Here is an 18,026-nt window from a genome sequence, read left to right on the forward strand (position 1 = left end):
GCAGTTAATCAGGCGCGTATTATGTTGTCGCCAACGGAGCGGCGCCGATCGAAAATGGAAATATTTTTAAAATTACGTCGATGAAATTATTGGAAAAATTTTTTTATGGGATTTCTGATAATGAGATACTTTTGTGTGTATAGATGTTGATGTTGACCTCGGTTTTTGAAGCTACGTATTTTAAAAATTCCTCTATTTTCAGTCTTCTTCAATTTTTTTATTCTTCATTTGATACATCTGGATTATTTGTGTCAAAATTTGTTCTCGATATTTTCGAAAATACGTTCTGTACCATTTTTTGTACAATGCAAAGTTTTTTTGAATTTTTTTTAATATTGTTCACACTATATCTCATAAATCCGTTTCTTTGGGATATTCCTGATTTTTTTCTTTATTCGTTGGTCTTTCAGGAAGGCCCTTCTAGAATATGAGCTCGATATTTTCGAAAATATGCTCTTTAGAATTTGTTTGCTGATAGAATGTTTTTTTCAAATTTCCTTTTGTTTTGTTCATACTATATCTCAGAAATCCGTTTCTTTGGGATATTCCTGATTTTTTTCTTTATTCGTTGGTCTTTCAGGAAGGCCCTTCTAGAATATGAGCTCGATATTTTCGAAAATATGCTCTTTAGAATTTTTTTGCTGATAGAATGTTTTTTTTTCAAAATTCCTTTTGTTTTGTTCATACTATATCTCAGAAATCCGTTTCTTTGGGATATTCCTGATTTTTTTCTTTATTCGTTGGTCTTTCAGGAAGACCCTTCTAGAATATGAGCTCGATATTTTCGAAAATATGCTCTTTAGAATTTTTTTGCTGATAGAATGTTTTTTTTTTCAAAATTCCTTTTGTTTTGTTCACACTATATCTCAGAAATCCGTTTCTTTGGGATATTCCTCATTTTTTTCTTTATTCGTTGGTCTTTCAGGAAGACCCTTCTAGAATATGAGCTCGATATTTTCGAAAATATGCTCTTTAGAATTTTTTTGCTGATAGAATGTTTTTTTTTCAAAATTCCTTTTGTTTTGTTCATACTATATCTCAGAAATCCGTTTCTTTGGGATATTCCTCATTTTTTTCTTTATTCGTTGGTCTTTCAGGAAGACCCTTCTAGAATATGAGCTCGATATTTTCGAAAATATGCTCTTTAGAATTTTTTTGCTGATAGAATGTTTTTTTTTTCAAAATTCCTTTTGTTTTGTTCACACTATATCTCAGAAATCCGTTTCTTTGGGATATTCCTCATTTTTTTCTTTATTCGTTGGTCTTTCAGGAAGACCCTTCTAGAATATGAGCTCGATATTTTCGAAAATATGCTCTTTAGAATTTTTTTGCTGATAGAATGTTTTTTTTTCAAAATTCCTTTTGTTTTGTTCACACTATATCTCAGAAATCTGTTTCTTTGGGATATTCCTCATTTTTTTCTTTATTCGTTGGTCTTTCAGGAAGACCCTTCTAGAATATGAGCTCGATATTTTCGAAAATATGCTCTTTAGAATTTGTTTGCTGATAGAATGTTTTTTTCAAATTTCCTTTTGTTTTGTTCATACTATATCTCAGAAATCCGTTTCTTTGGGATATTCCTGATTTTTTTCTTTATTCGTTGGTCTTTCAGGAAGACCCTTCTAGAATATGAGCTCGATATTTTCGAAAATATGCTCTTTAGAATTTGTTTGCTGATAGAATGTTTTTTTTTCAAAATTCCTTTTGTTTTGTTCACACTATATCTCAGAAATCCGTTTCTTTGGGATATTCCTGATTTTTTTCTTTATTCGTTGGTCTTTCAGGAAGACCCTTCTAGAATATGAGCTCGATATTTTCGAAAATATGCTCTTTAGAATTTTTTTTCTGATAGAATGATTTTTTTTTCAAAATTTCTTTTGTTTTGTTCACACTATAATTCATAAATCCGTTTCTTTGGGATATTCTTGATTATTTTCTTATTCCAAGCATCCCGGATTATATTTTCAATATTTTGTAAATACTATACTGGATGTACTTACGCCTCTAACTGATACAGAACGGGACAAATATTTTATTATTTAGCTTCCATTTGAAATCGCTCGATTAATAAATTTATGCAGTCGAAATAAACTAACGAGGCATCGTCGTTCATTGGCCATTATCCAAAAAAATATTTTTCGTTTTCGTGCCGTAACAGACGCCGGGCTGCAATATTTTATATCGGTCATAAGGATCAATTGCGCGAATAACCGGCCGAGCAGGCGAGACCTTGAATTTTTCTAAGCGCGACCTTTACATTGAAGCAAAAATAAATGAAAACGTTCAAAATCTTTTTTTTTTTCATTGCTATAGGTTTGAACGTTTCCAAATTCAGTCGGTTCACTCCAAAATATCCAAGAACATACTCAAAAATTATTTGAAATCTCTCAAAACATTCGTAGATTGTTCTATGAAGCTTTGGAATGTTCTAGAACATCCAGAGTGATTTAGAACGTTCTATAAATTGTCTAGAACAAATTAGAACGTTTTCAATAAATCTAAAACAGTAAAGAACATTTTCGTGATACTCAGCAATGTTTCAAAACGTCGAGGATTGTTCCATGAAGTTTTATAATGTTCTAGAACATCGGGAGTTATTTAGAATGTTTTGAACAACATCTAGAACAAATTAGAGAGTTTTCAATAGATCTAGAACAAATTAGAGAGTTTTCAATAGATCTAGAACAAATTAGAACGTTTTCAATAAATCTAAAACAGTAAAGAACATTTTCGTGATACTCTGCAATGTTTCAAAACGTCGTAGATTGTTCCATGAAGTTTTATAATGTTCTAGAACATCGGGAGTGATTTAGAATGTTTTGAACAACATCTAGAACAAATTAGAGAGTTTTCAATAGATCTAGAACAAATTAGAACGTTTTCAATAGATCTAGAACAGTTAAGAACATTTTCGTGACACCCTGCAATGTTTCAAAACGTCGAGGATTGTTCCATGAAGTTTTATAATGTTCTAGAACATCGGGAGTGATTTAGAATGTTTTGAACAACATCTAGAACAAATTAGAACATTCTCGCGATATTTTAATATGTTCTGAAACATCGTATATTGTTCCGTGATCGTTCTATAATGTTCTTAATCATACTAGAGTCAGTCGAAAAGTTCTACAATGATTCAAAAACTTAGTTTGTTCAAAAATGCAAACAAACACATTCCAAAAGATTTTGAAACATGATAAAACGTTCCGATACATCGTGGAATGTTATGTGACGTATCCTTATGTTCCAAAACATACGGGAGGTGGTCGATAAGCTCTACAATTATTCAAAAAGTTACGTATGTCCAAAAAATGTCAAATCAAAAACTTTTTAGAACGTTTTGGAACATCGTAAAATGTTCTAATACATCTTAGAACGCTGTGTGACGTTTTATTATGCTCTAAAACATACGAGGGTTACTCTAAAAGCTCTACAATGATTCTAAAAACTTGAGTAAATGCAGAAATGTAAACAGGCACATTCCAAAACGTTTCAATACATCGTGAAATATTCCGTGACGTTTCGTTATGTTCCAAAGCATACGGGGGTGGTCGATAAGTTCTGCAATGATTCAAAAAGTTGCGTATGTCCAAAAAATGTTGACAAAAATTGTTTAAAACGTTTGGAAACATCGTAAAATGTTCTAATATATCGTAGAATGTTCTGTGATCGAAACTAAAGTTTTTTTTTCGATTTTAGTATAAAAACACATAGATTTCTTAATATTCTTTGAAATACACGCTATTAACATTGATAATGGATATTGAAAGTCGGGTAAAATCTTTTCGTTGGATGCAGTTTCACTTTGTGAATGTTTCTGTTGTATTTTTGATATTAAAAAGTAAATAGAAAGTCTTCTGCAATCGCTCATTAAGTCGTCTAACTGATTTTATTGAATAGAAAGGATGAATTTAATGACTTGTCGTTTAAAATTATACAGCGCGTTAACAGGTTAATGTTATTTATTTATTTATTTTTCTATAAAGGTCGAGCAAAGAGATGTTCCCGGTATAGATAGCGCCTATTTAGCAATGGATACGGAGGAAGGCGTCGAAGTAGTATGGAACGAAGTGCAATTTTCCGAAAGGAAAAATTTCAAAAATCAAGAGGAAAAGATCCAGTTGATTTTCGAAAATCTCACCCAATTAGAGCATCCTAATATCGTTAAATTCCACAGATATTGGACGGATACGCATAACGATAAACCTCGAGTGAGTTAATTTTTATTTAAATCACTATTTTCACCCGATACAAAAAATATTTTTTTATTTATTCATTAAAAAAAAATAAGTCATTTTTGCGACCCTCTATATTTCAAACCAGTTGCAGTAGAAACTTGAAACTTTGACTCATTTATAAAGCAATCTTTCGAGAATAGATAGAGCCGAAGCAAAAAACTCAATTTTCAAAATTTCGGAAGCTACGAGCTAAATTAGTGGCTCATAATATTTAGAATTGAAAAAGAAATAAGTCATTTTGAGACCCTTTATATTTCAATCCAGTTGCAGTAGAAACTTGAAACTTTGACTCATTTATAAAGCAATCTTTCGAGAATAGATAGAGCCGAAGCAAAAAACTCAATTTTCAAAATTTCGGGAGCTATGAGCTAAATTAGTGGCTCATAATATTTAGAATTGAAAAAGAAATAAGTCATTTTTGAGATCCTGTATATTACAAACCAGTTGCAGTAGAAACTTGAAACTTTGACTCATTTATAGAGCAATATTTCGAGAATAGATATAGCGGAAGCAAAAAAACTCAATTTTCAAAATTTCAGGAGCTATGAGCTAAATTAGTGGCTCCTAATATTTAGAATTGAAAAAAAAATAAGTCATTTTTGAGACCCCGTATATTTCAAACCAGTTGGACTAGAAACTTGAAACTTTGACTCATTTATAGAGAAATCTTTCGAGAACAGATAGAGCCGAAGCAAAAAACTCAATTTTCAAAATTTCAGGAGCTATGAGCTAAATTAGTGGCTCATAATATTTAGAATTGAAAAAGAAATAAGTCATTTTTGAGATCCTGTATATTACAAACCAGTTGCAGTAGAAACTTGAAACTTTGACTCATTTACAGAGCAATCTTTCGAGAATAGATAGAGCCGAAGCAAAAAAACTCAATTTTCAAAATTTCGGGAGCTATGAGTTAAATTAGTGGCTTCTAATATTTAGAATAGAAAAAAAATAAGTCATTTTTGAGACCTTGTATATTTCAAACCAGTTGCAATAGAAACTTGAAACTTTGACACATTTATAAAGCAATCTTTCGAGAATAGATAGAGCCGAAGCAAAAAAACTCAATTTTCAAAATTTCGGGAGCTATGAGTTAAATTAGTGGCTTCTAATATTTAGAATAGAAAAAAAATAAGTCATTTTTGAGACCTTGTATATTTCAAACCAGTTGCAATAGAAACTTGAAACTTTGACACATTTATAAAGCAATCTTTCGAGAATAGATAGAGCCGAAGCAAAAAACTCAATTTTCAAAATTTCGGAAGCTACGAGCTAAATTAGTGGCTCATAATATTTAGAATTGAAAAAGAAATAAGTCATTTTGAGACCCTTTATATTTCAATCCAGTTGCAGTAGAAACTTGAAACTTTGACTCATTTATAAAGCAATCTTTCGAGAATAGATAGAGCCGAAGCAAAAAACTCAATTTTCAAAATTTCGGGAGCTATGAGCTAAATTAGTGGCTCATAATATTTAGAATTGAAAAAGAAATAAGTCATTTTTGAGATCCTGTATATTACAAACCAGTTGCAGTAGAAACTTGAAACTTTGACTCATTTATAGAGCAATATTTCGAGAATAGATATAGCGGAAGCAAAAAAACTCAATTTTCAAAATTTCAGGAGCTATGAGCTAAATTAGTGGCTCCTAATATTTAGAATTGAAAAAAAAATAAGTCATTTTTGAGACCCCGTATATTTCAAACCAGTTGGACTAGAAACTTGAAACTTTGACTCATTTATAGAGAAATCTTTCGAGAACAGATAGAGCCGAAGCAAAAAACTCAATTTTCAAAATTTCAGGAGCTATGAGCTAAATTAGTGGCTCATAATATTTAGAATTGAAAAAGAAATAAGTCATTTTTGAGATCCTGTATATTACAAACCAGTTGCAGTAGAAACTTGAAACTTTGACTCATTTACAGAGCAATCTTTCGAGAATAGATAGAGCCGAAGCAAAAAAACTCAATTTTCAAAATTTCGGGAGCTATGAGTTAAATTAGTGGCTTCTAATATTTAGAATAGAAAAAAAATAAGTCATTTTTGAGACCTTGTATATTTCAAACCAGTTGCAATAGAAACTTGAAACTTTGACACATTTATAAAGCAATCTTTCGAGAATAGATAGAGCCGAAGCAAAAAAACTCAATTTTCAAAATTTCGGAAGCTACGAGCTAAATTAGTGGCTCATAATATTTAGAATTGAAAAAGAAATAAGTCATTTTGAGACCCTCTATATTTCAATCCAGTTGCAGTAGAAACTTGAAACTTTGACTCATTTATAAAGCAATCTTTCGAGAATAGATAGAGCCGAAGCAAAAAAACTCAATTTTCAAAATTTCGGAAGCTACGAGCTAAATTAGTGGCTCATAATATTTAGAATTGAAAAAGAAATAAGTCATTTTGAGACCCTTTATATTTCAATCCAGTTGCAGTAGAAACTTGAAACTTTGACTCATTTATAGAGAAATCTTTCGAGAACAGATAGAGCCGAAGCAAAAAACTCAATTTTCAAAATTTCAGGAGCTATGAGCTAAATTAGTGGCTCATAATATTTAGAATTGAAAAAGAAATGTCATTTTTGAGATCCTGTATATTACAAACCAGTTGCAGTAGAAACTTGAAACTTTGACTCATTTACAGAGCAATCTTTCGAGAATAGATAGAGCCGAAGCAAAAAAACTCAATTTTCAAAATTTCGGGAGCTATGAGTTAAATTAGTGGCTTCTAATATTTAGAATAGAAAAAAAAATAAGTCATTTTTGAGACCTTGTATATTTCAAACCAGTTGCAATAGAAACTTGAAACTTTGACACATTTATAAAGCAATCTTTCGAGAATAGATAGAGCCGAAGCAAAAAACTCAATTTTCAAAATTTCAGGAGCTATGAGCTAAATTAGTGGCTCCTAATATTTAGAATTGAAAAAAAAATAAGTCATTTTTGAGACCCTGTATATTTCAAACCAGTTGGACTAGAAACTTGAAACTTTGACTCATTTATAGAGAAATCTTTCGAGAATAGATAGAGCCGAAGCAAAAAACTCAATTTTCAAAATTTCGGGAGCTATGAGCTAAATTAGTGGCTCATAATATTTAGAATTGAAAAAGAAATAAGTCATTTTTGAGATCCTGTATATTACAAACCAGTTGCAGTAGAAACTTGAAACTTTGACTCATTTATAGAGCAATATTTCGAGAATAGATATAGCGGAAGCAAAAAAACTCAATTTTCAAAATTTCAGGAGCTATGAGCTAAATTAGTGGCTCCTAATATTTAGAATTGAAAAAAAAATAAGTCATTTTTGAGACCCCGTATATTTCAAACCAGTTGGACTAGAAACTTGAAACTTTGACTCATTTATAGAGAAATCTTTCGAGAACAGATAGAGCCGAAGCAAAAAACTCAATTTTCAAAATTTCAGGAGCTATGAGCTAAATTAGTGGCTCATAATATTTAGAATTGAAAAAGAAATAAGTCATTTTTGAGATCCTGTATATTACAAACCAGTTGCAGTAGAAACTTGAAACTTTGACTCATTTACAGAGCAATCTTTCGAGAATAGATAGAGCCGAAGCAAAAAACTCAATTTTCAAAATTTCGGAAGCTACGAGCTAAATTAGTGGCTCATAATATTTAGAATTGAAAAAGAAATAAGTCATTTTGAGACCCTTTATATTTCAATCCAGTTGCAGTAGAAACTTGAAACTTTGACTCATTTATAAAGCAATCTTTCGAGAATAGATAGAGCCGAAGCAAAAAACTCAATTTTCAAAATTTCGGGAGCTATGAGCTAAATTAGTGGCTCATAATATTTAGAATTGAAAAAGAAATAAGTCATTTTTGAGATCCTGTATATTACAAACCAGTTGCAGTAGAAACTTGAAACTTTGACTCATTTATAGAGCAATATTTCGAGAATAGATATAGCGGAAGCAAAAAAACTCAATTTTCAAAATTTCAGGAGCTATGAGCTAAATTAGTGGCTCCTAATATTTAGAATTGAAAAAAAAATAAGTCATTTTTGAGACCCCGTATATTTCAAACCAGTTGGACTAGAAACTTGAAACTTTGACTCATTTATAGAGAAATCTTTCGAGAACAGATAGAGCCGAAGCAAAAAACTCAATTTTCAAAATTTCAGGAGCTATGAGCTAAATTAGTGGCTCATAATATTTAGAATTGAAAAAGAAATAAGTCATTTTTGAGATCCTGTATATTACAAACCAGTTGCAGTAGAAACTTGAAACTTTGACTCATTTACAGAGCAATCTTTCGAGAATAGATAGAGCCGAAGCAAAAAAACTCAATTTTCAAAATTTCGGGAGCTATGAGTTAAATTAGTGGCTTCTAATATTTAGAATAGAAAAAAAATAAGTCATTTTTGAGACCTTGTATATTTCAAACCAGTTGCAATAGAAACTTGAAACTTTGACACATTTATAAAGCAATCTTTCGAGAATAGATAGAGCCGAAGCAAAAAAACTCAATTTTCAAAATTTCGGAAGCTACGAGCTAAATTAGTGGCTCATAATATTTAGAATTGAAAAAGAAATAAGTCATTTTGAGACCCTCTATATTTCAATCCAGTTGCAGTAGAAACTTGAAACTTTGACTCATTTATAAAGCAATCTTTCGAGAATAGATAGAGCCGAAGCAAAAAAACTCAATTTTCAAAATTTCGGAAGCTACGAGCTAAATTAGTGGCTCATAATATTTAGAATTGAAAAAGAAATAAGTCATTTTGAGACCCTTTATATTTCAATCCAGTTGCAGTAGAAACTTGAAACTTTGACTCATTTATAGAGAAATCTTTCGAGAACAGATAGAGCCGAAGCAAAAAACTCAATTTTCAAAATTTCAGGAGCTATGAGCTAAATTAGTGGCTCATAATATTTAGAATTGAAAAAGAAATGTCATTTTTGAGATCCTGTATATTACAAACCAGTTGCAGTAGAAACTTGAAACTTTGACTCATTTACAGAGCAATCTTTCGAGAATAGATAGAGCCGAAGCAAAAAAACTCAATTTTCAAAATTTCGGGAGCTATGAGTTAAATTAGTGGCTTCTAATATTTAGAATAGAAAAAAAAATAAGTCATTTTTGAGACCTTGTATATTTCAAACCAGTTGCAATAGAAACTTGAAACTTTGACACATTTATAAAGCAATCTTTCGAGAATAGATAGAGCCGAAGCAAAAAACTCAATTTTCAAAATTTCAGGAGCTATGAGCTAAATTAGTGGCTCCTAATATTTAGAATTGAAAAAAAAATAAGTCATTTTTGAGACCCTGTATATTTCAAACCAGTTGGACTAGAAACTTGAAACTTTGACTCATTTATAGAGCAATCTTTCGAGAATAGATAGAGCCGAAGCAAAAAACTCAATTTTCAAAATTTCAGGAGCTATGAGCCAAATTATGATCTCATTTTATTAAAAAACAATTTTTTTCTCAATCATCGGCGCTAAAACCGTGTAACGCCAAAATCGAATACCGCCTGGTAATCCCCGGGTTGTTTCCAGGTGATATTCATAACGGAATACATGTCGTCGGGTTCTTTGAAACAATTCCTGAAGAGGACCAAACGAAACGTCAAGAAACTACCCCTGCAAGCCTGGAGGAGATGGTGTACGCAAATCCTCTCGGCTCTCAGGTAAATATCTCGTAGAAAATCGTCGAAAAAACACGTTTTTTTCCTCGAAAAAAAAAAATTAAAAAGAAAATATATTTTCCCCGAATTCTCTTTTAGCTCTTAAGGGTATTTTTCGATGTATCGCAATGTTCTTGAAATGCTTAGTTCGTAAGTTGTTTTATCGATTGAAATTCGCCACAATGTCCAGTCGTTTGTAAGTATGTAAATGGACAAATTGTGGTCGAATTTTTTTTTTATTTATCTTTCTATTTTTTATTATTATTTTTTCCCATTATTTATTTACCGTTCAGTATCGCAAGGTAAGTATCCTTGTAGCGTCCGTCGATAATTTTCGAAACGCCCCTCGTATGTACAATATTTCGGTCGATCTGTTTCGCTTTCGATTTGTCCGGTAGGTGGCGTTCGAAATTGACGCGTTTGGTCGTAAATTGAATCGGATCGCGAGCGTTACAGATCGCCGCCGCGTTTTTTTTTTTATTTTTTTTTTTTTGAAATTTTATTTTTTGGTTTCTTCGTTTTTTCTCGTTCGAAATTTTTTTCGTTGGATTTTTCTTTAGCAGTTTGCAGCGATTTGAGATTGGACGGCGTTCGTGAAGCAGCGTTGCCAGATATTCCCCCCTATCGTTTTTTTTTAACCTCTTTCCTCCCCACTTTACGTAACGATTTATTTTTAAAAAAATGAGACGATTTTTGAGATTGTTGAGTGTAAAAGAAAAATCGAACGTTTTTTATGCGGGGGCGATCCAAATCGCGCGATTTGGTCGCTCGTTTAACGCGCGATAATAGATTTTCTCGTTTTTTTTTTGTGATCATTAGAAATATTTCGTATTCACCTCGTAATTATTAATTTTTTTCACAAATTCGTTCATACATAACTGAAGAATGTAAAAGTTTGAACCATAGAAAAATATTTGTAGACATATATAGGGACTTTAAATACAAAATTTGGAAGTTTACTCGAAATTTCATTTTCGTGTTGATATTTCTAAATTATTATCGCGCGAATTTGACTTTTATCAACGTGCGACATTCATTTTGCATATATTGCGTATTCCCCTCGTAGTTTTTGTAGGTTATTTATCACTTTTTACAATGAATCATCTTAAAAGCGATGTTTTCAAGTCGAACGATAAATATTTGAATTCTTTTGTCGCGCGTTAAAGTTCGCGCGAATTTAACGCATATTTTCGCGCGAAATCTACTTTTGTACTCTATTTTCTCGTATTTTCCATCAAATTTTCTAAATATTTCCTACGCCCCTGGTAAATCTTGAGGATTTTCTGGAAAAACTTGAGTTTCCATAAGGCGCGTTGACAATTTACGTGAAATCTACTGTATAATTAATTTTCTTGTATTTTCGACTGAATTTTCTAAATATTTCTCCCGCCCCTGGTAAATCTTGAGGATTTTCTATAAAAACTGGGGTTTTTATGTCGCGCGTTAAAGTTCGCGCGAATGTAACGCACATTTTTCCGCGAAATCCACTTTATAAACCATTTACTTGAATTTTCCAAACATTTCCTTTTCCCCTGTTATATATATTGAAGTTTTCTGAAAAAAAACTAGGTTTTTTATAAACGATTTTCTTGTATTTTTCACGGAATTTTCCAAATATTCCCCATTCCTCTGGTATACAAGGAAGATTTTCCAAAAAAACTTAGGTTTTTATGTAGCGCGTTAAAGATCGCGCGAATTTAACGCATATTTCCGCGCGATATCCACTAAATAATCAATTTTCATGAATTTCCTGTATATTCCGTACTACCTTCGTATATCATGGAGATTTCGTTGAAAAATGTAGGTTTTCATATCGCGCGTTAAAGTTCGCGCGATTTTAAGGCACATTTTCGCGCGAAATCCACTTTATAGTCGTATTTTCCACGGAATTTTCTAAATATTTCGTACTCCCCTGGTATATATGGAAGGTTTTCCAAACATAACTTGGGTTTTCATATCGCTCGTTAAAGTTCGCGTGAAAGCCACTTTATAAACTATTTTCTTGAATTCTCCTTCGAATTTTCCAAATATTCAGTGCTACACTCGTATATCTTGGCGATTTCGTTGTAAAACTTGGATTTTCATATCGCGCGTTAAAGTTCGCGCGATTATAAAGAACTTTTCCGCGTGAAATACACTTTAAAAACCATTTTCTTGAATTCTCCTTCGAATTTTCCAAATATTCAGTGCTACACTCGTATATCTTGGCGATTTCGTTGTAAAACTTGGATTTTCATATCGCGCGTTAATGTTCGCGCTATTATAAAGAACTTTTCCGCGTGAAATACACTTTATAAACAGTTTTCTTGAATTTTCCCTCGAATTTTCCAAATATTCTGTACTACCCTTGTATATCTTGAAGATTTCGTTGTAAAAATTTGGGTTTTGGACTGATTTCACCATATTTTTCATAATCCCCTTGTATATTTTTTCCACTTTAATATCGTAATCGATTCTCTAATTTTTTTCATCTATTGTTTTAAACAAAAATTTCGTAATCCCCCCGTTTTCGAAAACTACATACAACATTCAACCTCGTATAACCTCACATTCTCCAATTTTCTTTTTTCCGAACCGTCTGGCAACACTGTCGCCGAAGTAATATGAATGCAGTTTGTTTTGTTTTTATTTCCAGTTACTTACATTCCTGTTCTCCGCCCATCGTCCATGGGAATCTCACCTGCGATACCATTTTTATTCAACATAATGGGCTCGTCAAAATTGGCTCAGGTAATTTGAAAAAAAAAACAAAAAAAAACATAATAAATTTTTTTTTTGGTAAATCGATGATCTGTCATAGTAAATGAGGCTGTTTATGTTGGAATTAACGATGGCGGACCCCGTTTTTGGGCGCGTTCCAGATTATCGACGTTCAATTCGTTTATATCGCCCCTCGTATCAACAATTCCGCCATTCAACCGCCTCCCAACAACATTACGTCAGATTTATTTGATATTTCGGCATTTTTTGAAATTTCCCTAGATTTGGGGAAAAAATTAAATTTTACAACGTCGCAATATATACAAATCGTTGTTATCCTTTTATCGCGATACAAAAATTTTTCAAAAATCAACATTTTATTATAAAAAAACCGACGTAATTCATCTCCGGTTCAATTAGGGAGAAATGTGCATCGAAATCGCGACGTTGCCGGATTCAATGTTTCCCTAGATCTAGAGAAATTCGTTTTGTACGGTGATTCGTTACGTTTTTGGGCGTTTAAACTTTTGTGAACGTCGAATACTGCTGAAACGCGCGTCGAGGTTGCGTTCGATTAGGGCGTACGTTAATCCGTGCTAAAGCGTTACGTTAATTGTAAGGTCGATTATTTTGGCGCGGGCGCGACCTTACGTTGGCTACTTCACGCTTGAGAATGGATATTTTGTAAAACGCGCGCCTTTCGTTCGTCTCCCTAACCATTTTCGAAATAAAAAACATTTTTTTATTGTCGCTGCGATCTCCGATTCGCTTTATTCCCGATTTTTCCTTTTGGTTGTAAATTCGTTTTCCGGAATGGTTCGTCGGGGTCCGTCCGCCGTCAATTTTCGCATATCGGCGTTTGGTTGTTTTCGCAGTCAAATACATTCGTTACTAATTTTATGTTTCGTTTACCCCCTGTAGTTGCTCCGGATTCGATAAATCATCACGTCAAAACGTGCCAGGACGATTTCAAAAACATGCATTTCATCGCACCCGAACATCCCAGTAAGTATTTCACTTATATAATTTGTAACGAGACATCCTGTATATAAATTTCATATCGTAACTCGAACTTTTAACCATATTTCAATCAATTTCATCCTGTATATCTCGCGTAATTTACTATTTTGAACATGACAAATAATGTGGGACATGCTGTTTAAATTTTTAAAGATAATCGCCGTTTTTTGAAAGTTTGACGTTATTGTATTTTTTCGATATGAAGCGTACGTTTTTTGTGTAAGAGAATTCACGAAAAACATTTTTATGGGACATCCTGTAGATGTGTATAAAAATTTTCGCCATTTTTGTCTATATTTTGAAAATTTGACGTCATCATTTTCTGTTGTTATTTCAAACTCTTGTTCTTATGATATTGGAGAGAAAATATTATATGGGACATCCTGTAGATATGTATAGCGATTTTCGCCATTTTTGTCCATATTTTGAAGATTTGACGTCATCATTGTTTCTTGTTATTTCAAACTCTTGTTTTTGTGATATTGGAGAGAAAAAATAATATGGGACATCCTGTAAATATGTATAACGATTTTCGCCATTTTTGTCTATAGTTTGAAAATTTGACGTCATCATTTTCTGTTGTTATTTCAAACTTTTGTTTTTGTGATATTGGAGAGAAAATATTATATGGGACATCCTGTAGATATCTATAACGATTTTCGCCATTTTGTCTATATTTTGAAAATTTGACGTCATCATTATCTTTTATTATTTCAAATCTTGTTTTTGTGACATCATAGTAAAAAACCATTATCATGGGACATCCTATAGATATTTATTACGATTTTCGCCATTTTTGTCTATATTTTGAAAATTTGACGTCATCATTATCTTATATTATTTCAAATCTTGTTTTTGTCACATCAGAGTAAAAAACCATTATCATGGGACATCCTGTAGATATGTATAACAATTTTCGCCATTTTGGTCCACATTTTGAGGATTTGACGTCATCATTGTTTTTTGTTATTTCAAACTTTTGTTTTTGTGATATTGGAAAGAAAATATTATATGGGACATCCTGTAGATATCTATAACGATTTTCGCCATTTTTGTCTATATTTTGAAAATTTGACGTCATCATTATCTTTTATTATTTCAAATCTTGTTTTTGCGATATCAAAGTAATAAACCATTATCATGGGACATCCTGTAGATATATTTTTAACTTTTCCGTCATTTTCATCGATATTTTGAAAATTTCACGTCATCATTGTGTTTTGTTGTTTCATATCTTGTTTTTGTGACATCAGATTAAAAACCATTATCATGGGACATCCTGTATATGTTTATAACGGTTTTCGCCATTTTTATCCATATTTTGAAAATTTGACATCACCATTTTCTTTTTTATGTTTTACTAGAGAAAAAACTTCGATAAGGGACATTCTGTACATATCCTACATAAACATTCCATTTTTCCAGCATAATTTTGAGTCTTCGTTTCCGTTACATCCTGTATATTTCGCGTAATTTGTAAATTGTAAATTTTGAACCTAGCATTTATATAGGACATCCGGTACATATTTCTAAGAATCATCGCCATTTTTGTTTCCAAGATACCCTACGAAAAAAATTGGGACAACCGGTACACATCGACTGCAATGTGTGTATAATTTTCAGCTCAGATGGGCCCTCCGATTGACATTTACTCCTTCGGGATGTGCGCCTTAGAAATGGCCGCCCTGGAAATAATCGGCAACGGTGATTCCGGCAACAAAGTGACGGAAGAGAACGTCAAAAAAACAATTGAATCCCTCGAAGACGATCACCAAAAAGATTTCATCATCAAGTGTTTGTCATCGAATCCGGAAGACAGGCCTACATCGAAGGAATTACTATTCCACCCTCTACTTTTCGAAGTCCATAGTTTGAAACTTTTAGCAGCACATTGTTTGGTTAGAAAAAGCGGTAAGTTTTTAAACGACACACTGTATATTCAATTTTTAACTTTAATTACACCGTATCTCAAAAATCGTGTATTTTTCGAGACTTCCTGTATATAGAAAAGAATTTAACAATAATAAATTATATTTAGTGTGAGTCATTTTAATTAACGATGTTTAATGATGTTTAGCCACGATACTTTTTATTTCGACATACTGTATATTTGATTTTTCAACTTGAATTTACCGTATCTCAAAAATTTTCATCCCAATTTCAAAAATCGTGTATTGTTAGAGACGTCCTGTATATACAAGGAAATATGAGAATAAAAAAGTACAACTTATATAGTAACGATATCTACCTGTATATTCGGTAAACAAACTTTACTCTAACGACATCTATCCATTTATCCAATAAACAAAATCAATCGTAGCGACATCTGTTAATATATTTATTAAAAATTCCTAGAAGTATCGATATTGAAAACAGTAGAAATCTAATTTTTTAAACGATGCTTATTGCAGTTATTCAATTATAGATGGCGCGACTGGTATTTAAATCGATTATTTTTCAATTAATTAGTTGTATCTCTCGAGAGATGACGTTGATAGTTAATTAAATGATAATTTAATTTAGGAAATTTTTATTTTCGATTTATCTCGAACGACCCATTTAAACGAGAAGGTTATCTCGAATCGTTTATGCAACAATAACAAATCGTTAAGTACCGATAATCGGTACTAGTTTTCTCATATTTTCGAAAAAAAATTTTTATTGACCAATTAACTCGTTCGTACGTCATTAAATTCGACATTTGACAGTTGACACATTTCTTAGCGTACATTTCCGAAACGATAACCGACGAACTGATGCAAAGATGGTACGGTCCTGACGTCATAGTAGCGGAAATGAAAAGGAAAAGCGGAGAATGCGTCCAAATGAAAATGGCTAATATTACGGTAACGGAAAAATTGGAAAAATTCGTCGAGGACGTCAAGTGAGTATTTTTTTTTTCGAATTTTGAAAAAAGTTTTCTGATATCGAATTCAAATGATAAAAGAGGTAAAATCCGTGCGCTATGGGGTAAAAGAGGTTCGATATGGGGTAATACGAGGTGAATAAATCCGATATGAGGTATCTAAATGTGTTACGACAAACTTAAAAATGTTATCGGGTACAAAAGAGGTCCGATATGGGGTAATAGGAAGTTGATATATCCGATATGAGGTATCTAAATGTGTTAGACACACTTAAAAATGTTATCGGGTACAAAAGAGGTCCGATATGGGGTAATAGGAAGTTGATATATCCGATATGAGGTATCTAAATGTGTTAGACACACTTAAAAATGTTATCGGGTACAAAAGAGGTCCGATATGGGGTAATAGGAAGTTGATATATCCGATATGAGGTATCTAAATGTGTTACGACAAACTTAAATATGTTTTCGGGTACAAACTGGTTGGGTGAACCGTGAATATATAATTTAATGCCCGTACAGGTTAATAGTTCGAGTAGCGGTTGTTTTATTTTTCGAAAAGACGCGATTTGAATCAATGTTTTGTGAATTGATATTTATATCGAAAAAAAAAGTGGTACGCCCATGTACCGGTGAACAAAGTATGATATTATCGAATCTATCTTTCCCCCCCACTCTCGTCTCGCAATATAAGACTCGAGTTTTGATATGAAATCGACGCTATTCGACGCTGAATTGTCTGCCGAATTATCTATAATATTTTGTAAATAATTTTGTTAAATTAAATTATGATGGTGACGTTGGATTTGTTGTTGTGTCAACTCGAAGGTCTCTCATTATCGCCCGTAGGAAATTCGAAATTTCTTAATACGAGGTGAGTTCGAAAACTATTTTTGGTATTTCGTCTCGGAGGTAAAATTTTTTTTTCATTTGAAAACTGTAATATTTTTTTTCGTATAATTCTTTTGTCATTGCTGATCGAGAAATTGTTTTAGAAATTTTATTGTTATATAAAAAAAATTATCACAAACATCGAAATCCGGCGAAAGAGGTGGTCGTTTCGTAACTCATCATCTACCAAGTCGTTTTTTGTGAACCAAGTGAGCCACAGCTCCGTTTTTTTATGAAGTACGTCATAAAAATACAGTTTCTCCCTTTATTTCCCAAGAAAAGTAATCTCGGAGATCTAAATCTGGCGAAAAAGGTGGCAGTTTCGTACTAATTCATCTACCAAGTCGTTTTTTGTGAACCAAGTGAGCTAGAGCTCCGTTTTTTTATGAAGTACGTCATAAAAATACAGTTTCTCCCTTTATTTCCCAAGAAATGTAATCTCGGAGATCTAAATCTGGCGAAAAAGGTGGCAGTTTCGTACTAATTCATCTACCAAGTCGTTTTTTGTGAACCAAGTGAGCCACAGCTCCGTTTTTTTATGAAGTACGTCATAAAAATACAGTTTCTCCCTTTATTTCCCAAGAAAAGTAATCTCGGAGATCTAAATCTGGCGAAAAAGGTGGCAGTTTCGTACTAATTCATCTACCACGTCGTTTTTTGTGAACCA

The 18,026-nt window shown here is 32.3% G+C and overlaps 1 protein-coding gene across 1 annotated transcript in view; it reads left to right on the forward strand.

The window, feature by feature from the left end:
* Positions 1–18,026, forward strand: part of LOC130443302 (nuclear receptor-binding protein homolog) — a 45,800-nt gene that overhangs the window by 13,698 nt on the left and 14,076 nt on the right. Inside the window, exons 2-7 of the mRNA XM_056777867.1 lie at positions 3,984–4,208; positions 9,755–9,885; positions 12,518–12,612; positions 13,504–13,587; positions 15,226–15,513; positions 16,327–16,486. Coding sequence (XP_056633845.1) covers positions 3,984–4,208; positions 9,755–9,885; positions 12,518–12,612; positions 13,504–13,587; positions 15,226–15,513; positions 16,327–16,486 — 983 coding nt within the window. The remainder of the gene's footprint in view (positions 1–3,983; positions 4,209–9,754; positions 9,886–12,517; positions 12,613–13,503; positions 13,588–15,225; positions 15,514–16,326; positions 16,487–18,026) is intronic.

This window comes from Diorhabda sublineata, chromosome 4, assembly GCF_026230105.1.
Source record: "Diorhabda sublineata isolate icDioSubl1.1 chromosome 4, icDioSubl1.1, whole genome shotgun sequence".
NCBI lineage: Eukaryota > Metazoa > Arthropoda > Insecta > Coleoptera > Chrysomelidae > Diorhabda > Diorhabda sublineata.